Source organism: Saccostrea cucullata, unplaced genomic scaffold, assembly GCF_032062105.1.
Source record: "Saccostrea cucullata isolate Sc308-1 unplaced genomic scaffold, CSIRO_AGI_Scuc_v1 ctg6651, whole genome shotgun sequence".
Classification (NCBI taxonomy): domain Eukaryota; kingdom Metazoa; phylum Mollusca; class Bivalvia; order Ostreida; family Ostreidae; genus Saccostrea; species Saccostrea cuccullata.
This window is the reverse complement of record NW_026940560.1, coordinates 40292-67298: the sequence shown is the minus strand read 5'-3', so window position 1 is coordinate 67298 and position 27007 is coordinate 40292. Positions and strand designations below refer to the sequence as shown.

Genomic DNA, 27007 nt, shown 5'->3' with positions numbered 1-27007 from the left:
AATATATGATGTTCATCGATTGAATCGATCTGAAATAGAATCTATGTGATCTACTTGCCGTAAAGGCTGATGAGCTTGATTATTATTTACCTCTTTTAAGAATATGTAACTTTAAAAAATGCAGTTTTTTGGCATTTCTTGGCCTGTTGTTAAATATGGTGTTAGTTTTAAATTTCATTTCAAGTTACCGACGTCGCCCTTGATTAGAGTGTCTGCTAAAGAGTCGCCGAGTAAGGAGTCGATCCTTACGTTGCTGGTTCGTATTCCAAAGTGGGACGCCGCAATAGGACAAATAGCACAAAAAAGATCCCTCACTGCTCAAGGGCCCTAAGTGCCGAGTATAGGACAGGTTTTGTAGCTCTCGACTGGCAAGTGGTAGCGTTTCCATATGACTTGAAAATTCTCAAGATCACGTTAAACAACATACAATCAATCAAGGTGATGAGCACATAGCGAAAGAATATTGCCAGTCATTTTATCGACTTAGCACAGGCGACACCGAGATTCAAAATCACAACCTTTCCAAAACGAATACATTTATAAGTTTAGTGTAAAGCAATTAGAGAATTCAAACTCAATATAATTAAGGGTGGTTAAATGTATTTCCAAATAGGGCGTTAGACCAAATTATTTGACATAGAATTAAAACTTTTGATGGAAAAAGAGATTGACATAAAAATTACGAAATCGTAAACACGGATCTTTAAAGACATCGGAGGTTGTTTAACATACAAAGAAGGAATAAGAACCCCCTGATTAACGATAACATCCAGCAGACATTACTGGCCAGATGAAATGTGTAAATAGAGCTCATGCTCAGAAAGATGGGGAGGGGATTCATATGGATATTGCATTGCTATTGGATGTTTTACTGAAGCAAAAATTCTCTGCCCCCCCCCCCACCCCACGCCCAATTGTGATTGAAAACGCCAATCACGGACTGTAGAAAAAGGTAAACATATGAGGAACTATAAATGAATCAACCAGCATCCATTCTCCTAAATAGGTAATTTTCAGGGTTGGGAAATCAGTTATGTTTTTTTTATATTAAAGTGTTTTCCCTATTGTGGTTTTTGCACAATAAAATCCCAGTCCACTCTCTTATCTTTATTTATTTATTTTCAATATTTTTTTCTGGACCATGCTTTTTGTTAAAGGAAAGTCTCCTTAATTTTCTACATATCTAAATTACAGTGTATAAAAAGAATTAAGAACTAGTTCTAATTGTAACGGGGACCGTCACAGATGTTCCCCAAACGCTCCCCAACTCCCTTTTTGTGCAAATTTCCTTTAAAACTTTTTGAAATATGCTTTGTACTGCAGGATTTCATAAAAGAGTTTTAAAAGTACATCTACTATGATATCAACTTTTTGTAATTCAATGCAATGCATGCAAACGCACGTGCATGCACATGCAAGGTGGTCATGGCTTGTTGTCTAAACCATTATCATATCTTTATATTCCAGAAGTCAATAAAAAATCATAAAAATATCTATTCTACCGTTTTTCAAACATATTGTTTATTTTACGCATTGCATGTGCGCAAGTGCATACAAGCACGTCCTTGCATTCAATTTTGATAGCAGTATCATGTAGAAATCTAATACCTATTCATATTCTAAACTTCATCCTGTTTTGTTGAGAAACAAGAAAGATATAGGCATGTAAAGTTTCAGCCAATCAGATTGCAGCCCACTTGGATTTACGTGCTTTCATAATAATTCTTATATATCTTGCTCTAGATCTTCATGATGTGTGACAAAGTTCAAAATTTCAAAGGAATCTGACGTGAAACAAGAAAGATATTGAGACTTTAGTTTCAGCCAATCAGAGCAAGGCGCACGTGCATGCGCGTAAGATCTAGCAATTTTGACAATGTAATCTTGTCTATAATACTAATATATTCATGCATTATGACTTTCAAAAAATTCCATCAAGAAATAGTAAAGTTACGATTCGTCCATTACATTGGTAATTTCACATGTGCACGTGCGCGCTCTTGCCAGCACACGCGCATGTACGAGCTTTCATGAAAATTATTATATATCATGTTATATTATAAAAAACTTATTCCATTTTATAGTATTTAAAATTAATTTTTTTAAGGGGGGGGTTGATTATCACATCCTTGCACTTTCACAAATTTTAATGTTATCTTAAATACTTAGGAAACTGGCAAACTTGTTGTGTATAAATGAAAAATATGAATACTTTAATCCACAAAAATTCACTACTACAAATGTAGCACGGACTTCCTGTGAACTGTGTGAACTTGATGATGGAAACTAAAAGCCAATGATTACTGTCAAATTGATTTGTTAATCTAAAAAAAAGATTACCTTTGTTGCTTGGATATTTTGGAAAAATAATAAGAATTTTTATTTTCACTCATAATTATCAGTTCCTACTTTCCGCTCTAATTGATTGATTGATTGTATATTGTTTAACGTCCCTCTCGAGAATTCTTTACTGATACGGAGACGTCACCGTATGCCGGTGAAGGGCTTCAAATTTAGACCTATACTCGGCACTCCGAGCTATTGAGCAGTGATGCTTCTTTATCATACCAGCGCCTACCGTGACACGGGACCAACGTTTTTAAAGTCCGAAAGACCCGTGACTTTCACTTCCGATGTTGAGCTCTTGGCGGAGGAACAGTCACTACCTATTTTTACTTCTTAGGTTTGACGCGGCGCCGTGAATGAGAATCGAACCCGGGCCTCTCAATCATGATGCTAACGCTCTACCACTAGGCTACCGCTCTGAATATCAAAAACATGCATTATCGAAGAATCTTTGGACAAAGTTGTGAATACTCAAATGCTTCTTGTTGCCAGGTAACATTAAATATTTATAATGCAGGTTACTTACCTCCATTAGCGGTATTTGTAATACATACATGTATATTATTTCAGGCACATAGGAAGCGATTCATTTTTTATTTCTCTCTTGGGTGGGGGGGGGGGGTTCTTGACAAGCAATATAAGAAAGCAAAACAAAACGAACTTTTTCATTTATTATAGTATAAACCGGCCAAATTGTACCGAGGTCTTTGTTTTCCAAATTCAATTATATCCCAAAATATTATATTTCTGTGACCCGCCTCCCCTTTCCTTCAAGCTTGTTTTTGATATATTTAGTACAAAATGCTGTTTAGTTTTCAATAAACTTAAACACCTGTGTATGAAATTCAACACCTTGGCTTTACACTTTGATTAGGTTTTCTATGCTTTTTATTATAAATATAGAAAAGTTAATAAAAAGTGACAAGAAATCATGCTGAATGAGTGTAGATCTATGTTATTTTTGTTGCTGCCCTAGCCTCAAGCTAATATGTGATTTCTCCCCCATATTTATGTTTTGGGAAGTGAACATTTAGACATTTTATTGAATATATATGCTATTTGAGACACCTTTATCCTCCTGTTCACTTTCTGCACATTTTTTTACCATTATATAACTTGATAACCTTTAAAATCCAATTATGCTCCTCTTATCCTCGGAGTGATAGATACCACCGTTTAAAGGTAAGTAGGTGAAGGGTACTAGAACAGGAGTCCAGAATGAGTTTGATCCAATTGTGATAATAACTTTTACACAGATTAGCTATACATATAAGCAGTAACATATACGTATATTCCGAAAGCGTATGACCGCTCAATTACTCGGGTTAACCATGAAGTGGTAATCAGATAGCATATCAAGGTAGACCTTAAAGAAATTGGGAGTCTTTAACAACTATAATACTAGGTATGTGTAATTTCCACTAATTATTTGACAGAATACAACACATATATATACTGTGAGCCTGTCTCGCTTTAGTTGGTTGGAGAAGCTGTTGTTTGTTTTTATTTCAATACATAACAAACAGGCGTACATTAAAGTGTATGTAGTCATTAAAGTGTATTTAGTCATTAAAGTACGTTCACTGCAATATATTTGTTAGCTGCGTAATACACCTTTCAAAGACATCAGAAACTACCCAGGCAAACATTAAAGAATAAGTATGGAAATTACGATTGATTAATTGATTGTATGTTGTTTAATGTCCCTCTCGAGAATATTTGTTCATATGGAGACGCCAATACTTGCCGGTGGAGGGCTACAAATTTTGCCCTATGCTCGGCACTCAGGGCCTTTGAGCAGTGAGAGATCTTTTTGGTGCCAGCACCTACTGCGACACGGGGCCTCGGTTTATACGGTCTCATCTGAATGACCGGTCTCCACGTCCCACAGTGGGATTCGAACCCGCGAGGTTAGGATTTACTCCTTACTTTGCGACTCTAGAGCAGAATGGAGCTTATGTGTTTGTCGCTATCTAAATAATATCTGAACGTAGAATTCGGGACTCTCATTCAAAACAGCAATGGATATACATAAAATTCATACATGTACATGTTATGGAAAGCCGTAGGGTATCCCTACCTTATTATTTTTTTCCTTATATAATTATTCCAAAAGTAATTATCTCATCCAAAACTATAAATCTTATTTCATTGAAACATTATTATTATTTTCCTGCAACAATTATAATCTTGTTTATTTAATGTGTGCACATTATTATTATTATTTTGTCCTACAATTATAATGATTTTAACATCACAATAATAATCCTGCCAGTCAATGTGGACACATTATTATGAATTTTTGCCTCATGATCACAATCTTCTCGGTCGATGTTTATACACATTATTTTTTTTTCGCCTCAAAATTTTATAATAATAATTCTTACTGAACAATTATAATCTTTGTTTGGTCATGTAAACACAATTTTATTTCGCTTCAAATTCATGACAATTATATTCCACATCGATCATAAATTATTTTAACCTGTGGTACTCCAACAATAATAATCTCGACCAAAAAAAGTTGCTATATTTTATTTAGACGCTTGGCAAAATCAAACATTTGTGTGATTTTGATGCATAGCACAATTATAATCTCGACTTTCGCTAAATTTCCGGAAAGATTATTATTTGGACGTTTGAAATAAGTAAGCGTTTTTCTGCCAAAGATAATCACGTGGTTTAACGACGTTCGATCCTGATTTTTAACACTTTACAACTTACTGTACTGTTATGCAACATAAGCTGAATGTTCACGTCATGGAAATAGAATTTTACATTAAATACATGAAGAAAAAATGTCCATTTGCAAGAGTTATTTCCCTTTGTAAAAAAACCTCCCCTATCTTCTCACAATATCCTAGTAAATTGCATGAATAAAAGAAAGATGTTAACTTCTTTTGGCAATTTTATACCGTATCTCTAATGGCAAAGTATGGGGTACATGTAACAGAAAATAAACATACACAAGGATATTTTGCACAAATTCAAATTTAATTTCTACATTAGGGCAATCAGCAACGCTATTATGGCTCCATTTGTTATTCATGTCATGTCTGCTGAGCAGATCCATTTGACCTAAAATAATAACAATAGAGATTAACATAATTTTCCTTTATTTTCCAACCAAAACTAGTACAGATAAGTAAATCTAACTACTGACATGCAACCATTTACTTGATTCGGGCCTTACGCATGCGTCAAAATTTAATTCGAATTAGATTCGCTTTGCGTTCACACGGATTTACACGAAGTTTGTGGTCTTTGAGCAGGTGTGTGGCAACGCACTTTGAAAAAAATTACGCACTTTGAAAAAAAAACAAAGTACGTTTAAATTGGGACAAAATTAAGTACGTTAAATTTGGGACACACTTTGATTTTTTTTTCCAAAGTGCGTTAAGAGTTTGCAGAAACATTTTTAACATGGGGACATTTAACGCACTTTGAAAAAATATGTTCAAAATTAAAAAAAAAAATCTAGATTTGGGGAATTGAGAGAATCAATTTGTAATAATTATATCTTCCGAAAAACGTTTTTATTTATTTATTGCATTATACATTTAACTTCACTGAGAACAAAGAGAAGACGAGTAGAGTGTCTTTCAGCCACCTCTTTCATTTTTGTTTGATACATTAATATTGTACATAGCTGTCGGTAGCAAATTGAAAGTAGAACCCCCTCCCCCCCCCCAAGGTAAGCCCCAATTTTAAATGCCTATATTATGTACACGTATATCTTTGCTAAACATCTGTGTGCCTAAGCACCCCCCCACCCCCTACCCATCCTACACTACACCCAAATAAATGTATTTGTCTAAGTGGTATGTGGCAACGCACTTTGAAAAAAATACGCACTTTGAAAAAATATTTAAAAGTGCGTTTAAATTGGGACAGAATCAATGCTGTTTGAAATTTTTTTTTTCAAAGTGCGTTAAGAGTCTACATCAAATATATTTGACTATGGAGATACTTAACGCACTTTGAAAAAAAAATCATATTTTAGTCATGGAAAGATTTTATTTGTTTGTTTGATTTTAATAATTGTATGATCGATATGGAATACATGTATAATTGTCATATATTTGAAGCAAAATAAAAATAATGTGTTCACATGGCCAAACAAGATTTTAAATGTTTAAAAGGAATAGTAATTATAATTATAACATGTAGATGCACATTTAAGCAAAATTAAAATGTATGTCAACAAATTGTTCTTACTATAAAATATATACAATGCCATGTTACAGTTCCTAATCGTTCCATTTTCCCATTTTTCCGTTCGTTCACCGCTCGTTCAGCGGTCAGCGTGCGTTCACCGTTCGCTCTCCATTCACAGTATTGCGTTCACCGTTCACCGTGCGCTCGCGTTCACCGTTCACAAAACCTTCAACGTTCGGTCTTTGTTCCGTTTACTTTTTGTTCAACTTGCTTTTACTGTTCACTTATCGTTCAGTCTTCATTCGGAACTTCGAAGTTAATTTAATAACTTAGATATCGTATTTGATTGATTGATTGATAGTATATTGTTTAACGTCCCTCTCGAGAATTTTTCACTCATATGAAGACGCTACCACTTGCCGATGGAGGGCTACAAATTTTGTCCTATGCTCGGCACTCAGGGCCTTTGAGCAGTGAGGGATCTTTTTCGTGCCAGCACCTACTGCGACACGGGGCCTCGGTTTATACGATCTCATCCGAAGAACCGGTCTCCACGTCCCACAGTGGGATTCGAACCCGCGACGTAAGGAATGACTCTTTACCTCGCGACTCTAGCGCAGACGCTCTAACCACTGCGCCACGCGGGCGACTATCGTGTTTGAAGAATTGTTATTTCATGGCAAAAATTATCTAAGATAATTTTATTTGTAGTATTATATCTTAGCTGTTACTCTATTCATGAAATTTCTCTATAAAATAAATGTTTTTATAAGCATATACCTACTTGTATGTAGAAAGATGCTTAAATATTAAATTTAAATTAGGGCAATGTACAAATAATTCACGCACTGCAACATTTTGTTGTTTTAAACATATCTTATTGACAACATGTAAAAGTGATTGGTCACTAGTTCCTAACAATAAAACTAAGATAGTTCTCTCCCATACGTAAAATATAAGAAGCCATACAATATTTACAAAGAGTTAAAATTACACAATAATTATAATTGTGGCTATGTAAAAGACAAAACAGAAAAATCGGTAATGGATAGGTAAAAGTCAAAGTTTTTTGATTTACCAAATGCAGCAACTATTGAAAAACATTATTTAACGCGTATTTAAAATAATTCTCGAAAACATGTTAGAACTAGTTCTGAGAGTTATGAACAGTATATTGGCTGCTATTCAGTAAATAAAATAACTTAAGAGCGAACTATATTGATAGTGTGTGTGTGTGTGTGTTTTTTTAATCTAACACATTACAATTTTTTCAACCTTACGTATATAAAGTATATTTATTAGTGAGGAGAAATTCCATTCCTTCCTTCACTGTAACTAAATATATGTTTGCAAATTGGGTATGATGACCCCCCCCCCCCAACGCCGACACCTTTTCTCCCGAAATTGAATTCTGAGTGAGTATTTTCAGTATATTTTTAATTCTAATCAATATTTTATGTGTATTGTAACAATAAAAAAAATTGTCATAAAACAAACATCAAAACAGTCATCAACCTATAGTATTTCAAAATAAACAAGTGCATTTTTATTTTAAATTGGCAGAGAGTATGTTTAAATCCAATTGCAAATTTAATCCTTCCAAGTATATACATTGTATTCCAAATATTTCATTATTATTTTTTCTTCAGAAATTTGTAAATCATACCTAGAAATGTTGGGAAAAAATGTTAAAACTTCTTGAAAAATGCTACATGACTCTGCATTTGACATGTGAGCTTTCCACGCCTCCACTGTGTCGAATGATTTTGATTGCGAGGACAAGCAGGCGGACTTAGTGTGAACCGTGCTAACTTGAAGAAGGAAAATAAAAGCCGATGATTAGAGTCAACTTGATTTGATTATTTAAAAAATGATTACTTTTACTGCCTGGAATATTTAGAAAAAAAATAATGAGAAAAGTCTCTCTCTCTCTCTCTCTCTCTCTCTCTCTCTCTCTCTCTCTCTCTCTCTCTCTCTCTCTCTCTCTCTCTCTCTCTTACATGAGTTGAGGAATGAGGGTCCAACTTCTTTTTAATACTTCATAAATATTTTTACTCAAACACTAAATTAACCTTATTTAGCAATACTGCAACCGAAATTAAGTGTGTTTGTGGGGGGGGGGGGGGATAAACTTTCAATATATATTTCCTATAGAAAAACTGGGTTTTATTTAACCATAAAGAGAAAATACACATTTTTGTTTTATCATTATAATGTTATGAACTGCCAGAGCAACATCCCATATCTTTTTTCCGCTAAAAAATATTTATTTTGGAGTGTTCCGAAAGGCGTCGTTTTTCGGTTGTGTGACTCGTAATAAAATGTTTGTGGGGAAATTTGATTTGCTTATGCTATACGTAAAATAATTTGAAGCATGTAATTTAATGAAGGCGAGAAGTTATTTCACAACAGTTACTATAAAACTTAGTACTGTAAATATTGCTTAACAATTGGTATGTCGTTGAATGAAGAAAGAAGAGGTCAAATGTCAATATAGCTCTGGGGAATTTTGGTCGTATCACAACTTCATTTCCACATAATGTAAGCATCCCGGGTTCTCTCTCTATAGCTCTCTCTTTTTCTCTCTCTCTGTCTCTCTCACCCTGATACACACACACCCTCACACACACACCCTCACACACACACACCCTCTCCCATCCTTCACCCTCCCTAACACACACACATTTGTCTGTTCAATGAAAATTATGACATAATAGCGAGCACAGCGAGGCAGCGCGAAGCGCCGCTCGCATAGCGAGCTCTTAAAGCAAGGCCTGTGCGAAGAGAAAATTCGGACTACTGCACATTCATTCGAAAGAATTTTTTGATGCAGTAATTTGGACCCACAATGCATCACTTGTTTTAGCTACGTTCTCGCGAGAATCACGGCAAATGTTCAACAAAAAGTTTACTCGCTTTGATTTAAAGGATATATATTGAAAATAAATAAAAAACGAAACGTTCTTTATTAACTTTCAGCACCGTTCAGGCTTTTTCTCGGCATATTGCGACTTACTTACCTCATGTGACGTCAGAGTCTAGACGCACCAAATGTCACGTGCGGTTTGACGAGCCCGATCTAAATCAAAACAATATAAGAGTTTGCGCTCGCTCTAACGGTCGTACCGTCAACATATTATTACTTATTTAGTTTTTGAGAATCTAATTTATTACAAATAATTTGAATGCCTCTTTTCATCATTTTGTCCCAGTATTATCACGGTCGGGAAATGTCTACATAATTATATATGAAGAAGTTTGTAAAATAATCATTAAAAATAATAATGACACATAAATATATAATATTTCGCAATAATTTAATTCTGTTTGTATTCTTGTCTCTCATTGGTTGATTTCCAAAAAGGAACGCATAACATTTTGTATAATCTGGTTTGGTATGGGGACACACCCCCTTGACAACCAGCTGAATCATCTGTATCCATCAATCCCCTCATTTCCAGTCCTTCGGATTCATGAAAAATTCCAGATTTAATGAATGTACCTTTAACTTCAAACAGTTGCTCGATCTTACCTCATGTAAACAAGCATCATGGCTGCTAGATCTATGTATCAGTTTTTACCTCCCCTTGCTTCCCATCACTTCCGTTACTACGGTTGTATTATTGCGCGGTAAATTTGAACTAATAAAAACAACACAATTTTACATCCCCAGTTGTTTAATTATTTTAAAATTAAATTATAAGGAATGACTCTAATTCTTGGCCAGATTATCGAGTATAATATGGTTTGGGTCAGTTTACGCTTTTTTATAATCCGCTTCGCGGATTATAAAGCGTAAACTGACCCAAACCATATTATACTCGATAATCTGGCCAAGAATTAGAGTCATTCCTTAATTATAATTTTAAAAGACAAGTGTATTTATTCAATACCTCAACATAAATTAATTTTGTAAATTAAAACAAAATCCGTTATTTTACACGGAGTCTCCTTGGCACGGAAATATTGTTGTTTCAACAGTGATACAATGTAATAAATTCATTCTATGAGTATTAGTTTTATCTTCTCAAGTCCACATTATTTTATCAGTTAAAGGAATAAGCATCTTTACTTTTCAGTGGATTTATTTTATATTTATACTACACGCGTTCAGTAACAATTAAACATGTCTTACGGCAATAAAAATCGTGTTATTAAAATGTCGATTAAAATTATCATACGTATGTGCAGAAAAAAAAATGATTTTATTATTTATCTATTTATCTATTGCTTATTTATATTTTATCACCTGAAATTATAATAGAATAATTTCAATGCAAGGACCAGAGGCATTCCGAATAAATCGTTTATCTTGCGTTCAGTTGCGTTCAGTGTTAACATATCGGTCACTCACAGTTCGCTCTGCGTTCGTTATGCATTCGTTTATGGTTCGTTTAGCTTTCTTCAGGTTGGAAAGTAGAACGTTTCAGGACTGTATTTACCATTATTAATTAGCAATCAGAGAGAAAATGGAGAGAGAAAAATTGATATACTATTTCAGAGTTGCTGTATAATTTATATAAATATTGATTTTTTTAGTTAAACAGTAATGGACCCTCGCAAAAGTGGAAAAGATGTGGTGCGATGTGACCTATGTAAAGTTGCCGCGGTCCAAATGTATTGCAATGCGTGTCTTATCAGTCTGTGTTCGGCATGTTTGGGAGAACACTGTTCTGCAGATCTCTCCAAACCTCATAAAATTGTCGACTTCAAAGAAAGAAAATCAACTCCACTATATCCTACTTGCATAACTCACGGCCAAGAACAGTGCCAAATGTATTGTAAATCATGTGAAAAACCAATTTGCAGTGCCTGTGTTGCATCTGAATTTCATTTAGGTCATAAAATCCTTCAAATTTTATCACTATATAATGATAGAAAAAAGGAAATACAAAAGGTCAACGAAGAAATGAAAGAAAGCATTTACCCTGTTTATCAGGAACTCGTATCACAAGTTCAAAAAGCAAAGAATCAGCTTAATGAGAAATATGCAGATGTCTTAACCTCCATAAAAAAACACGAGGAAGACTTTCACATAAATTTTAATAAAGTTGTCAATAACTTTAAAAGTGAAGTTGAAAATATGAAATTGAAACACCAAACTGCATTAAAGAAACAAACAGATGACATAAGTCAAAAGTGCTCGGGTGTTGCACTTGAAATCAGAGAATCTGACGAGTTATTGCAATCAAATGATATATCACTTGTTCTTCAATTCAATTCAAAAATTGCAGAATTCAGAAAAATTCCACATACTCTGAATGCAACTTTTCCCAATTTCATTCCATTAGAATTTCAATTTGAAAATTCACGTAAACAGTTTGGAAGCCTTTCAACTTTATCTCTTACTCTAAAAGAAAATACGCACACGAAAATGACAGCACAGCAAAGAGGCAGATCTGCCCATTTAGTCATCAAGCTACTTGAAGAACCTAAGATTGTAACCAGTATTGATACTGGCTTTAAATCCCTTTTCAATTTGGCAAGCCTCAGTGATGAAGAAATCTGGACAAGTGGAAATGATAACGCCATAAAACTTTTCAACATGAAGGAGAGATTTCTAATTAATTCAATTAGAACAAAATCGGGGAAAATGCCATGGGACATAGCGGTAACCCAAAATGGAGAACTAGTTTATTCTGATATAAATGAGAGATCTTTGAACTTAGCAAAGAATTCAAAGATTAAGGAGGTGATAAAATTAAAGACTTGGGAACCGCGAGATATCTGTAGTACCGCCGCTGGTCATCTATTGGTTATGCTAATGAGAATTGATGGAAGGCAATCTAAGGTTGTTCGCTACCATGGCTCTGAAGAGAAACAGTCGATTCAGTTCGACGATGATGGAAATTCTCTCTATTCAACTGAGGGTTACAGGTACATCAATGAGAATAGGAACCTTGATATCTGCGTAACAGATAGTGGCGTTAGAGTAGTCGTGGTCGTCAATCAGGCAGGGAAATTAAGATATAGATACATGGGAAATGACCCTCTTTTGAAGCAGAATCCATTCGATCCACGAGGAATCGCCTCAGACAACCAAAGTAACATCCTTATCGCTGATTTTAACAATCATTGCATCCATTTAATAGACCAAGATGGACAGTTTCTTCGTTATATAAAATGTGGACTGGATTCTCCTTGGGGACTTTGTGCAGACAAAAATGGAAATTTGTTTGTTGCACAAAGTAAAAAACGGCAAGTCACAAAAATCAAATATTTGGAATTTATTACAAATTATTATTGACTTTAGTCAATCAAGAAATTATCCTTTAAGGACGATAAAACAGAGTGTAAATAGGGTGTGATATAAACATGTGTATAGTCTCTCTATATATGGATTATAGAGGAAATAGAGGATATTTATTTACTCAAAAAAGTGTATTTTGATTAATTTTGTAGTAATTTTTAGTTAACAACTGTTGACTTCTTCAAATGTATATTCTACATGTAATTGTGATGAGGGTTTGTCCAGGGACACAGATTAGATAATTTTTATGCAATTTTTTTTTACGTTGAAAAATGGACGTAATGTTAAAGGTAAAATGTTTTATCATTATGATTTTAGACCCATATCTTGCAATGTAGAAGTTTATAATAATTTGTATACGGTTTATGAAGACAAAAGACTTGCCAGGTGTTTTGTCATTAAATGGATTGGTTGTTTAATTGAATGAAAGAAGATGTTTAGAAATGATGTCTGTTCTGTTGCTCAGTGAAAGCAAACTAGTAGATAGACGTATCCGTTGTTAAGCAGTTTGATATGTAAGATTGCCAACTTACACTTAGAAAAATAATTGAATATCTTTACAATAAATTTGATTATCAAATCCCTAACATATCGTTTACTTTAGATTTTAAACATATCAGATTATGATTAAGTGAAGGTACCCATACTTTATCCACATGAAATAAACGACGCTCAAAGACAGAGAATTTGGGTTTTGATGGTAATCATGATCATTCTGCTAAAGGATATTATCCACAAATACTATTTAAGAGTTTTGGCCATTTTGAAAAGTCGATTTTTTTTTCTTTTCTTTTTTTCTTTTTTTTTTTTTTTTGTGGAAAAAATGACCTGCATGGTAAGAAATATAAGAGTTGGAAAAAATTGTAAGCTTCTGTGACAGAACGAAAAAAAGCATGTCACCTGACCGCCTATATCATGTGATCCGCGCATGGAAAAATTGTTGCAGATGAGCATTAAGATTGGAGAGGACTTCTTTAAAACATTTACAACACTGAAACATTATATCATTTCTTTTTTTGGAAGGTACTCAATTAGTTCTCGAACTTTTTGATCACCCCTCGTATAGCTTTTATTATTTTATTTAAGATTGAATGCCACACCAACGTTTTATTTTATAGATCTTTGAGTCATCCTTTTTAAACAATGGTTTCAGCATTGAAAAGCCGATATTAGCTCCCAATCATTTTATATGAGTTTTTTTTTGTATTTTTTCAAATGAAATGATAAAAAAAATATATCCAATGAAGCTGTGTTTGAGTTAAAAGTTTGCTGTTAATGATATCATCATTATATGAATATTTAATAAAATACGTAAAGAAAGGCTGGCTAAACTTCTTAATTTTTATTTAAGTTTGGCTGTGTATTCTTTTTAGCGCTTTGGCGGAAAAAAACTTCCGCATATTCAGGTACAACGCCAAATGTCTTGCAAATACATGTATATACATAAATAAGAAAAAGAAAAAAATGCTTTAAATCAAATCCACGCAAACTCCTTCAAAAAGCAATTTCCGCCAAATATCGTATATGCTAAATATAATACATTTAATGTAAAACACATTACGAGGGGTTATCAATAAATTCGTGCACTGAGACTATAAAATCAATAGCGGTACTACTATGTTGTCTGAGCTTACAAAATTTATAAGGAACATAAAACAACGAAAAATAAAGAAATGTTGAAAATTTAGCTTGATACGTACATTGTTTCCCAAATTATTATTAAATAAAGACGACATTATATGATCAACCAGCGACGTCGCCGCTAAATTTCATGACGTCCGACAACGTCAATATTTTTCAATGTCCGCTTCTTCAACCTTGCTCACTTATTTTGAGGAGATTCCCTAGAGCTGAATAAGGATTTCAACCTGTCTTCGTTTTGTGGCTTAACAATGTCATGGACAGCATCTTTCAGTGCATATGTTATTGCGAATATACATTGGGAGACCTTCTCACTTATCTGTACCAGCATATTTTCTGGGAGTTCAGTATAGCTATTAAACACATGATCAAACGTCTTTATTTGACGTGATAGATTTTTGAAATCTTGACTACAATTCGACATTAACTTTGCATCCTTTTTCTCTCTGAATCTATTTTGGAGATAAAAAAACAAGTAATCTGGATCCAATTTTTTTCTCCATAGCCAGTTAAAAAATTTCCTAGGTGTATACCAGTTTTTCAAGGGTAAAACTTTATAGAATGTTGAAAAATGCCCCCCCCCCCCCCTTTGACGTCATTTTCAAGGCAATATTTGTTTGGATACTCCATGTAAAATTTACAATGAAATTTAATAGAACTTCCAGAATGAGGTAAAAATTTCATATTTTATGACACAATAGAGTCCCGACACATACCTGAATTAACGCAAATTTTGGATGTCAAATGTTCATATCAAAATAGCTTATCTTACTTGCACTTAGGTGGAAAAAACGTCGTTTTCGATGTTGTGCTGGCTTGACATACCATTGCTTACAAAAATTTAACTAATTTACTGTGTATTTAAAAATAGAATTGATGATTTGTTGTTAATTTTATATATAGAAAAGATGATGATAACTAAATATTTTAAAATTCATTGATGTACCTAAAGCGATTTTAATTTGACGGTGCGATTTTTTGATAGCCCCTCGTATTTGTGAATATTATTTAAACCTATGGTTGTAACTAGTCACGACTCAGGAAAACATGTTTGTCAATTATATTTTAAAAAGAAATTGAAAAGAAATTGAGAAATTTTAGAGAAATTATTTTTTTAATAGTTGGACCTCACGCGATCAAAATCAAACTGATGCCAGTAAAAATTAGTTGACCTCAAAATTAACACAAAATGAATAAAGTACTAATTCATTGCCTCTTCATGTATTTACAGCGAAGAAATCTATTTTATTGTCAAGTTCAATAATGTTTTAACCCTTATTACACATAATCAGACAATTGTTCTTAGAGAAATATTAATTATTTTCAACAATTGTACAATTATTGTTGGGATCGGGTTTTTTTTTGATCGGGATTGACTAAAATTAAAAAAAAAATAATTTCTCTAAAATTTGGCTTTTTCGTTTCAATTTCTTATATAAATATGATTAATTAACATGTTCTCCACAGTTGTGACTGGATTTAAGAAAATTTAAACCACAAGTTTAAAAATATTCACTTATATGTGTTTTATTTTCATAATTATTTTTTTTAAAATTAAGAATCAAAATTTCTCAATAATGGATGGAAAGGTGATGTCACCGATTTTTATCAAATTTTATATTTATTACTTATTCAACACCCTTTCTTGAAATTAAGCCAAAAATATTTAATTGGGGGTGCTGTTACCATGGTAACCACACATCGCTAAATATGACCCCCCCCCTCCCCCCTGAGCATAAGTTAAAGAAAAATGAAGAGAAAGATTTTCATCTCAATCAATTATAATGTGTATTTGAACTTAACGAAAAAATAATAATAAAAAAAGTTGTGTTTTTTCTTAAAGCCATGTTAGCTATAACTCACGGTACCAAAAATAAAATTGGGGTAAACACAGCTGATTACGTGCATAGCTTTTCCTTTCTATTGTAACAATTAATTTTCGTGATAATTTGCCTCCAAAACCATTAAACCGGTAATAAAATGTAAGATCTGAATTACTGGCTGCCAGCCACTAATTCCGAAGTCGTTATCTCGATATTCAGTGACCCCTGGGGTCACTACTTCGGAATGCCCTAATTGCGCATGTGCCAATCTTGTAAACAATCATCACAATGTCGGGAAAGCGTGGTCCGAAAGTAAAATTGACCGATTCAGAGAGAAAAAGACGCAAAAAGGAGAGAAATGTAACCGTGAACAAGTGCAGAATTTCAATCGGGGATCAGATTGAGCGATGGGATGAATTAAAAAACCAGTTTGCCATCGAGAATAATGCTGAAATGGCGAAAGTATTACTGGACTGGTACGTGTATTTCTACGCTTTTTTTTACAAAGATTATTTAATCATTTTATATTACTTTGATGATTAAGAGTAATAAATATGAAAACAAAAGAATGTTTAATTCATCAGAATATTAGAGATGACTGTTATTTTGTGTATCTTGTGGTGTAAACATTTAGGTTTCGTCCTGTTCACAGGGGGGCCCCAAGAAGGGAAATTTTACGAAATATCAAAATAGTTTCGAAAAAAAAACCAGATAAATTAATTTATGTACTCATTGTGAATACAAAATACTTTAAATGCATAAAATTCCATCATTTTGTAATTCTAATATTTAATTTAGATATTTTAATATTTTTAATAAAGTTATGCTGAGAAAAACTCAGGTAATCAGACAACATTTAAGACTAATGATAGAGGGAAATTTGTTCCACATGGCACTTCAACACCTGCTCCATGTAAAATCGCTAGGAGAGATTCAGAATCTGAAATTTCTATTTTATCGACAGATGAATTTAAGAAAAGGTATGTACAATAAAATTTAAATTTTCTTCATTGATGCACAAAAGATATTTATTTTGCAAATATGATTTTAAAAATCTTCAAATAAGAGCAATTAATATTTTTAGAGAGGAGAGTGAAATATCTGGAATTGAGGATATTGATTCTGTTGGTGCCACAAGTAGTAGTAGGAAAATTTCATGTCGCCCATTTTCAAGCAGTTTCTTGGATCCTTTTGAGTGAGTGAATTGAATGAAGCATATGAAATTATTTTTCAATAAATTAAAATGAACTTGCATTGTATATCATTTTTTTTCAGTCTCACTGTGTATTCATCTGAGGTGCAAGATGACATAGATGATGCAGTGGATGATGACTATGAACCAAGTTTTCATCTTTCACTGAGGTGAGCCTGACACTTTCCCAATACAGATAATTGATTAAAATATTAAAAAGAATTCATATTATTTTTTGCAAAAATAATTAATGCAATGGTTTTCATTAAATGTATGACTTGCTATATCTGTAGACTGGATCATGGAATTTTGCCCAGTGAATCAGAGGATGAGGAAGATGAAGATAACATTCAAGACACTGAACAAGAAGTAGAACTTGGTCCCAACATTAAGAGACTGAGAACCAATGATGAAATCGGGACACTACTTGAGGATCATCCTGTCTTGGTCAATACTCAGCAATTAATGGAGCTTGCGAGGACAACAGTGCCCACCATTTGCAAAGTTAAAGGATGTGGCGACATTGTGCAAATGAATCTGCAAACAGTATCCTCTGCAGTCTACCTTAAGTGGGTTAGTATAAAGGATGGAATTTCATTTTTTTTTCAATTGTAAATAAAATTTCAAGTATTAAATTTTTATTAAAGCTTTCATTGTAAAATTTCAAAATTATTTTTTTACATGGCTGTTTTCAGGTTTGTGGGAAAGGGCATACTGCAAACAAATGGAGTTCACAACCCCTTTTGAACAGAGGCCTGCATAGCACTGACGTTTTGATATCGGCTGCCTTAATAGCTTCCGGGAACAACTTCCAAAAAATGGCAATGTTTGCAAAGTTTCTGAAGCTTCCTTTCCCTTCACAGACTTCATTTTGCAAGATGCAACGGACTTATGCATTGCCAAGCATCGACCAGAAATGGGAAATTCATCAAAATGAAATCATGAATGAATTTCAAGGGAAGAATCTGGTGATTTTAGGTATACAATAAGCATATTTAGTACACTTAAGTATTCATCAAACATGAATGGTATAGTAACATATTGATAAAACCGTTAATGTAACTTTAATCTTGTTATAGGGGATGGGCGCATGGATAGTCCAGGCCACTCAGCCCAGTTCTGCACCTACACATTTATGGAAAACACCACACACAAAATTCTCCATATTGTTGTCATGGATAAACGCATGACAGGGGGGAAGAGCGCAGTACTGTTTTCAGAGAGGATTACAATTTCTTCTTGACAAAGGCCTAATAATTTCAGAGATTGTTACAGATGCCCATGTTCAAGTTGAAGCACTGATGAGTAAGTTGATATCTTTTATCCATTATTGACTTACAAACTTTAGTTAAGAAATTAAATTAAAATGATAAAGCCATTTTACAAGTTTGTTACAGAGAGAGAATATCCACATATCAAACATTCTTTTGATATTTGGCATGGCTGTAAAAATCTGGGAAAGAAAATCATTCAGGTAAGCAAACCATTTAATACATATACCTATGATAAAATAGAGAAAGTCTTGTTTGTTTCACTGTTTAAATCATGTTTAAAATTTCTTCAAAGGCTGGACAAGAGAAATCAAAGCGCCCCTTACTACAGTGCACAAGAGAAATTGTCAACCACTTTTGGTTTTGTGCAGACACAGCAGAGACAGAGGATGAATTTATTGTAAGTATGGATTGAAAATTACAAGAGATAAATTTTAATCCAAATAAGCATTTTAAATTTGAATTTTGCAGTGGAGATTTTTTTTATTTGTAGGGTATGTGGTTGGGTGTTATTCACCATGTTGTAAATCAACATGAGTGGATATTACCATATCGAATTGGTTCCAAAAGTTCCTGCATGCATGGACCACTGACAGAAGAACGTGAAAAGGGGTGGTTAGAGGCTGGATCACCAGCCCATGTTGCTGTAAGGGACATTGCTAAAGATAAAAGACTCCTGAAAAAAATCCCTTATTATTTGAATTGCAGGTTTGTTTGTTTTTAACTTTTATATTTGGTTGTGTGCCTTACAAATTGCATACCTATTAGCTTTTAAAAACGTTATTGTTTTTACATAGGAGTACAGCTGTCTTAGAGAATTTTCAGAATCTTATTCTGAAATATTCCTCTAAAAGACATTCTTACACACCACCAGTGTACAAGGGAAGAAACATAATAGCAGCTCTAGATCACAACTGTAACTGTAACAGAGATACCTTAAAGAATAAAGATGGATCCTTGAGGTATTTATCTCCATTTATTGTTATAACTGTGTGTTATCATAGCAATTATTTATAACATTACAAAGTGAAAGGTTTTCTATAAATATAATTGTTTTAATAAAATATTGTAGACACCAGATGTACTACAGTAAGAAGAGTGGGAGATGGGCAACTTATGATGTGAAAAAGTCCAAAAGCTACCCATATACAGAGGACCTCATGAGGAAATGCCTGGAGAATAGACTGTTGGATGGGATTGGTATGAACAGACCAGTTATTCTCGAGGCTGATGACCCTAGGAGGATCTCTTCAGTTCTGGCACCAATCCCACCACCACCAACATCTCAGCTTGTAGCAGAAAAAAAATCCAGGTTCAGTGAGAAAACTGGTGATTAGCATCTTTTCCTCCTAGTCCATTACACCTTCCAGATACCCAACATATTGTCCCGATGGTTCTGGGAAAGTGTCTCTGATCCGCCTTACACAACAGCTAGGGATGACTTTTCTGTTGCCTGCCCCAAGTTTGCCATGGACCCACATGATGAACTGTCTGTAGGCAGCATACCTCCGAGATCTGTTGATGTTGTCATCTCTCGGCTCAGCCAGTACATCGTTGTAGTACCGCATGGCAACTTCAAGAACAAGTTCATCAAGAACCACTGTGTAGAAATCCTGAAAATATACATAGATCTATGTTAACATACAATTTGCTTTGATTTTTGAATTTCCCTGCCAGGTTCAAATGCAGTATAATTCTTAAAAAAATGTATGCTTACTGGTAGCCTTGACTGCCAATTCTGCTTTGTTTTGCCACAGCACACTTTTTCTCTGTCAGTGGGCATCTCCCTGCAGTAAGTGCAGATGCACCAGCTTGGTGCAGTCCTGCTCTCAGAGCCTGGTTGTTCTTCTGGTCCACCACCCTCAAGTGTTTCCATTATGTCAAGCATAAATGAGGGTTGCTTTGAACAAACAAGTCTCAGGACTGTTCTTAATCCCTCAGTGTCCATTGATGAAATGCATTCCTACAATATTTTATTATATATTTAGTAATTTTGTATATATGAATTATATGTATTTTAATATTTATTGATAATGATATAAATATTGAAGAAAAGTTTAAATATTACTTACTTCTATATGTGTTTGCCTCTCCTGTCTGGCTCTGATGGCTAATTAGTGCCTATTTGGCCCCTGGTGTGCATGCCCACCACGCCTCCCTCTCCTGGCACCAACACGTCCACGCCCTCTATTTCGACCTCTGAGTGCCTGTTACAATTTTTAATAAAGTAACTAATAATTCTTCACTAATATGTAATATGCTAAGTTAAAATTAAAATTTCAATGGTTACAACTCTCTGTAAGGTAAATATACATACAGCTGTAAGACCCCGTCTTGATCTATTTCCTCTTCCTCTTATATTTGGCTCTGGCAAGTATTCTGACGATGAACTATTAAATTCAATATCACTTCTAGATCTATTTGAGTCCTTTAAAAAAGAAATAGAGTAACTATAATATTTTCTGCAAATTCATCACAATATCAAAACATTATTTAATATCCTTTATGTATTTTTAAAATTCCCTAACAGGTAAAATGTGTCATATCTGTATAAAGGTATCCTTTACATATCCATATTTTATGGGTTAAAATCATTAAAATGGTAAACATTCCCAAAATACAATTTTTTCTAGCTATTCATATGGATTACAAAAAACCCTCTCTGGTGCCTCATTATATGTAAATGAAGCAATTTGCAAGATTCTGACCAGTTCTTATTTTCAGAATGTTTAATACTAAATTTTCATTTATATTTACAGTATATTACATTGTTTCAGCTAACTCAAAAATATTGCAAACAAAGACAAAGCAGCCTTCTTACCTCAGATTCCATCTTCGTCTGACCTCGTTATCAGCATCCCTCTTACACTCGGGAATAATCGGCTCATGTGTCCGAGAGATAATGAAGGCAATGGCCAGTTCAAAAACGTGCACAGCAGGAATGCAGTTAACAGCTTTCTTTTGTTTATCATGTTGCATTTTCTTTACAGAATCTTGGTATTATCTTAGTTTAACAAGTAGGTGAATGTTTCAGAACAGATTAGCATGCAAAATTTTACCGTCAGTTATAGCTAACATGGCTTTAAATCCAAAATAATTGACTTTCAAAATCGTTGCCATGATACATGATACACCAGATACATTTCAAGGTAGATTAACTTGCATTTATACATGTATATATTTATTGGATTAAACATTGTTGGAAAAACTAAAATTTGGATCAATTTACATCATTGTATATGTATTGCATATTAATTCAGAGTTTAATTTTCTAAAATTTTTTATCATTGTCACATGCACAGTTGTCATGCAAACCTTTCAAACTTTCATTTAATGTAATATGTTTTATACTGTTCTATGCATGTGAGTTATAGTAATAATATAGGTATTTTTAAGATCAGACAGAGGGTGATACATCGTTACATTGTAATTCAAACAAGATCCCATCTATTCATCATATGAGACAGTTTTAAGAAAAGGGATGTATCGTAGTTTATTCTAAAATGTTTGAGTAGTTGCCATGGAAATAGCAATGAGGAATTTTCCTTAGCAACAAGTCTCTCAACAGCTGTTTACACAATGGAATAAAGCATATTTTTTTCATTTGAAAGCGTAAAGACAAAATTAGATTGAAATGTTTTCAATATTTTTTATTTGGTAAAGGTGTTTTTACGGGTATGTTTATTATGTGTTTTAAATGTTTTATGCCCCAGTAATCAAAGAATATGGGTATATACTTGTCAACCATTCTGTTTGATTGTAGACAAAAACGTTAACATTGTCCATAACTTTTTTTTTGTTGGAGCAATGGCTTTCATATTCAACAAAATTGATGTATTTTCTCACGATCTTTCATTGTGTACCAAATTATTTGATATTTCTTGACGTTGGAGTATGACCCAGTTTCAGAGGAATTTACCCAATTTTTACCTTGTCTACAACGCGTGAAATTTTGTGCTAGGGCTTTCATATGTTAATGTGACAAGTCCTTTGCATGGATATATGAATTTATAAATATATATTTTACCTTTTGACCCTAACATTGGAATTTGACCCACTTTAACCTTGGAAATAACTTTTGAGCAGTTAATATTAGGACCATTGTGTTTCATAAGTGTATTCAATTCAACAAGGCCTCCCAAAACATACAAACATAATTGCCATTTTGATCTTGAATGTTGATGTACTTTTGAGAAGTATTAACCATGGCCATATATTAACAATTGGTGCAAAGACTTTAATATTTCACCCGTCTGTTTCTTGTAAGGCCTTCTCGTTTGTACCTATTATTGAACTTTCCACCTTGACCTTGGAATCTGACCCACATTTAATCTTAACCATGACTGTGTCAGTGCTTTCATATTTCAGAAGGCACATTCATTGTGACAGGCCGTTTCTTTGAGTAGCAATACTTTTCATACAAAAAGTTTTAGCTTTATTAAAATGAACACATCACATGATAAATCAAACAAGAGGCCCATGGGCCACATTGCTCACCTGAGTAACTTGGGTGATGCAGTTCTTTACCAGATTCCCCTCTTGCTATACCTTTCGTGCCCACTACCCCCTTTCCTTTTATGATTTTAATACTTTAGAATCTACACTACCCAAGAATGCTTCCACATAAGTTTCAGCTTTCCTAGCCCAGTGGTTCTTGAGAAGAAGGTTCTTAAAAGATTTGTCCAAATTTGAATAAAGAGTCCAAAATAATACCAATTTTGATCAGTATCATAGCTTTCTTGGCATTCCTGCTATTCGCTATTTGTGGACGATTAATCTGGAAAAGGGTTAAACAGGCTAATCCTAATATCGTACAAAGACAACAGAAGATTCAAAGCCTTGACAGAAAATTGAATAAAACAAAGGAAATTGAAGAAGCAAAGGAAAACATTTACGAGGATATTGATGGGCTGAAAGCAGGAGAGGGCAGGAAAGAAATTTCTTCATCTGAAAATAATTATATTGACAAGTTGGATTTCTCTGAAAAAGAAAAGTCTGAAAATCCAGAAATGAATCATTTCTACGATGCTTAGAAATAACAAAATGCTATTCAAAATGTCACTTGTCGAAAAAAAAGTGTATAACATCATAGTTCTAAGCAGATAACTAAAAAAAAAAATAATTAAAAAACTGAAGAATGAAGGTGCAATAAAATCGTTTTTGGAAGTATATATTTCAGATTGACAGTTTTTTTTTTCTTTATTGAAATAAATAAAGGTATTTAATTTAAAATAAATGAAAAGTTGTATAAAACAAGTGCATTTAAATGAGAGAATATATCATTTAGTTAAAGTTTATCATTACAAGTCTTGTTTTCAATTTATTTCAGTATCAATCAGCATAACTTACAGCTGTTGTGTTATACATAAAGCATGTCATCACAAAGCTCGAACCTGATTTGAGAAAAAATGTTATTTCCTTTACAATTGTATTGTTTTTAATTGACTTACATAGATATTAGCTAGGTTAAAACCATAGTTACATATTTTGGTTACACCTTCTTTCCGCGAGATATACATTAAATTTGTCCCTTTCTTTGTGCGACATCATTTTCCCGACTTGAGATAACTGCTTTATGTATTTATTAGGAATACTTTTAAACGTTAAAATGATATTTTCTTGAGCATATCGTATCGAATCGCGTTATAAGGAAAAATAGCTATGATGAACTAAAAATATTTTCAGTTCACGAAAAAAAATCTTTTTTTCCATCTACTTGTCACTTCAAAAAAAAAAAAAACACGTACGCACCATCTACTTTTATGAATCCTAATATAATGTTTATTGTTAAGTGTTCTCCAGAGTCAGGATGTAAAAATTAAGAACAATTTTTTTTAGAACTTCATAATAGGATTTTTGTAACATGCTCTTTGAAAAAAGAAAGGCATGTAAAGACACCCCACCCTAAATTAAGATACCCTTCACTGTGAAGACCTTTTCAGACAAAGCAATGCCTTATGTATGGCACGCAAAATTCACAAAAATGATATAAACCTAGTTTCACATTTGATAAACTAGGTTTATCGACTCTAAACTATAATTTACAAACCGTAAATTATAGTTAACGATTCGTTAAGTCTAGTTTTTATCTGTAAAACTATATTTAATGGTTGTTAACTATAGTTTACGAATGATAATCTAAATTTATTTGTCTATAATAAGCGTTAACAATAGATCTTGTTGATAAACAAATTCACGTTTGTAAACTATAGTTTACAATCGTAAACTATAGTTTAGAGTTGTAAATCATAGTTTCACAAATCGCGAAACTATATTTATCAGATCGTTAACTATAGCTAACGGTTTGTAAACTATCGTTTACAAATCGTGAAACTGTATTTGTCAGATAATATACGTTGTGCAATTGCAAATGATTGTTTTCAGTGTTAAGTATCGTTTACAATTGTGAAACATAAATTATCGCATTAACCATGGTTTATGGATGTAAAATATAGATTAACTTTGTTAACTATAGTTTACAGTCCGTAAATTATAGTTTACAACCGATAAATCTAATTTATCAACCGTGAAACTATGTTTAGCTCATTTTTTGTGAATTTGGCGTGCCATACTTATGTGTTATGAGTAACTCATTTTCATCGTTTACAGTCTTAAATAATGAGAAATGTTGACGTTTACTTAAAATACTTTTTTCAGAATTATAATTAGTTTATAAAGAATTATCACACTTATATTATTTTTAAAAGGTGATATGCTGATACAACCACATTCATGTGTATGTCAAATTTCGATTTCTTCTTTTTCACATATAATATTTTTTTTCATGGATTCTAAATGTTAATGCATATGTATAAGTAAAATGAATTTCAATGATTTGCAATAATTAAAGTTAATAAATGGCAAGTGAATGGTTCTCTTGTTTAATGTTAATGAAATAGAAGGTGGTTTCATAAAAAGCTAAAGGATATACATTTTTTCAAGCGTATGACTGATAGATAGAATTAAGAAAATAAGGAGTTTCTAAAAATTTGTATCCACTTAATATGACCGAATACCATGAATTGATTCAAACTTATTGAGGAAGCTTAATTCTTTTTATGACTGCTTAACCTAAAATACCGAATCGTTCGTACAGTACTTATTAATTTATTACTTTCTCCTTAAATAGTTATTTGGGGTATATAAAGTCAGTGTTGTGTTTGTTTTTATTTGGCATTTTTTTTATTATGTCCTTTACGAAACGGAAGTGACACAATAAGCATGGGAATCAATATTGAATGCTGTCTTGATTGCTTGATATGTTCTTTGCAATGGTATGCTCAGCTTGGCGTGACTTTTATGAATATTTCGTTTCTGTTTGTTAATGTTATGTTAAATAAGGCTGTCTCTTCCAAATTGTGAATTCCATGGCCCCAGAGCCATGCGTTTTAGTGCTATGGGCTAGGGTGGAACTATGTACACTATATACAGGTATTGAAAATGCACTATTTCTTTGAAAATCTTCTTTTCCGCTCCTGAGTATCTAATAAATGAACCAACTGCATAATTATTTCCTAATAAGGATACGTCATCCAAAATTTTGAATCTATGGCTCCAGGGTAAGGGTTTTAGTGTTAGGGCGTGGCTATATTACTTATATAGTGAAACTGTATAAATTCTTTGAAAATCTTCACCTCTGCTCCTGGGTATTAAACCAAAAGATGATGTACATGGTTATGATGCAAAAAGATACCTCTTCCAAATTTGTGAATTTCAGGGTCTCAAGATCAGGGGTTCTAATGATAAAGTGGGACTCTAATGATTAAATAGTGAACATGCATGATCTTTTCCCTTTGTTCCTGGTATTATGCTAATAATCTAAGTTCGTGTTTATGATGAAGAACGGCTCTCTTCCAAAATACTTTATTTCAGGTGCCCTGGGTCAGGCGTACGGGGGAAGGGTTTACATCATGTGGAAATAAATTATTGAAGTCTTCTATTTGGTATTAATAAACTATTTATGATGAAATAAAACTTTTGATAAAATTTCCAAAATGGTTTATGTAAGGTTTGGTGCAAACTTGTTATAATGTGGGAATGCATTTTCTCTGTTACTCTGATCTACATTTAGTTATTAGGTAACCAAAGTTAGCATGCTAAAGATAAGCAATGGTGCCTCTTTTAAACTTAAGAATTTCGTGGCCTCTTGTTTAAAACACGAACCAAATTCAATTGTTGAAAAGTTGTTACATAATAATCAGGTGACCTGTAAGGCCCATGGGTGTCTTGGTACTAATTTAAAAGCCAAATTGTATATTCACAGAAAAAACAGGCGATTTAACTTCAAATTCAGAGAAACACTGTAAACAGACTTAAATGAATACTG

The 27007-nt window shown here is 33.2% G+C and overlaps 4 protein-coding genes across 4 annotated transcripts; 3 read left to right on the top strand and 1 right to left on the bottom strand.

The window, feature by feature from the left end:
* Positions 1 to 11878: 11878 nt before the first annotated feature.
* On the top strand, positions 11879 to 12751 carry LOC134255610 (tripartite motif-containing protein 2-like). Its single transcript, XM_062738135.1, has one exon. The coding sequence runs from the start codon at positions 11879 to 11881 to the stop codon at positions 12749 to 12751; it is 873 nt and encodes a 290-aa protein (XP_062594119.1).
* Positions 12752 to 16506: 3755 nt separating this feature from the next.
* LOC134255609 (uncharacterized) lies at positions 16507 to 18704 on the top strand. The gene is made up of 7 exons (XM_062738134.1): positions 16507 to 16694; positions 17040 to 17198; positions 17303 to 17413; positions 17494 to 17580; positions 17704 to 17983; positions 18106 to 18388; positions 18490 to 18704. The coding sequence occupies exons 1-7, from the start codon at positions 16507 to 16509 to the stop codon at positions 18651 to 18653; spliced, it is 1272 nt and encodes a 423-aa protein (XP_062594118.1). The 3' UTR covers positions 18654 to 18704.
* A 181-nt stretch (positions 18705 to 18885) lies between these two features.
* LOC134255607 (uncharacterized) lies at positions 18886 to 20417 on the top strand. Its single transcript, XM_062738132.1, has 3 exons — positions 18886 to 19081; positions 19175 to 19389; positions 19479 to 20417. Exons 1-3 carry the CDS (start codon positions 18956 to 18958, stop codon positions 19696 to 19698), a joined length of 561 nt encoding a protein of 186 aa, XP_062594116.1. The 5' UTR covers positions 18886 to 18955; the 3' UTR covers positions 19699 to 20417.
* Positions 20031 to 20629, bottom strand: LOC134255608 (P2X purinoceptor 7-like). Its single transcript, XM_062738133.1, has 2 exons — positions 20399 to 20629; positions 20031 to 20294 (listed from the first exon to the last, which is right to left on the bottom strand). The coding sequence occupies exons 1-2, from the start codon at positions 20627 to 20629 to the stop codon at positions 20031 to 20033; spliced, it is 495 nt and encodes a 164-aa protein (XP_062594117.1).
* Positions 20630 to 27007: the final 6378 nt, after the last annotated feature.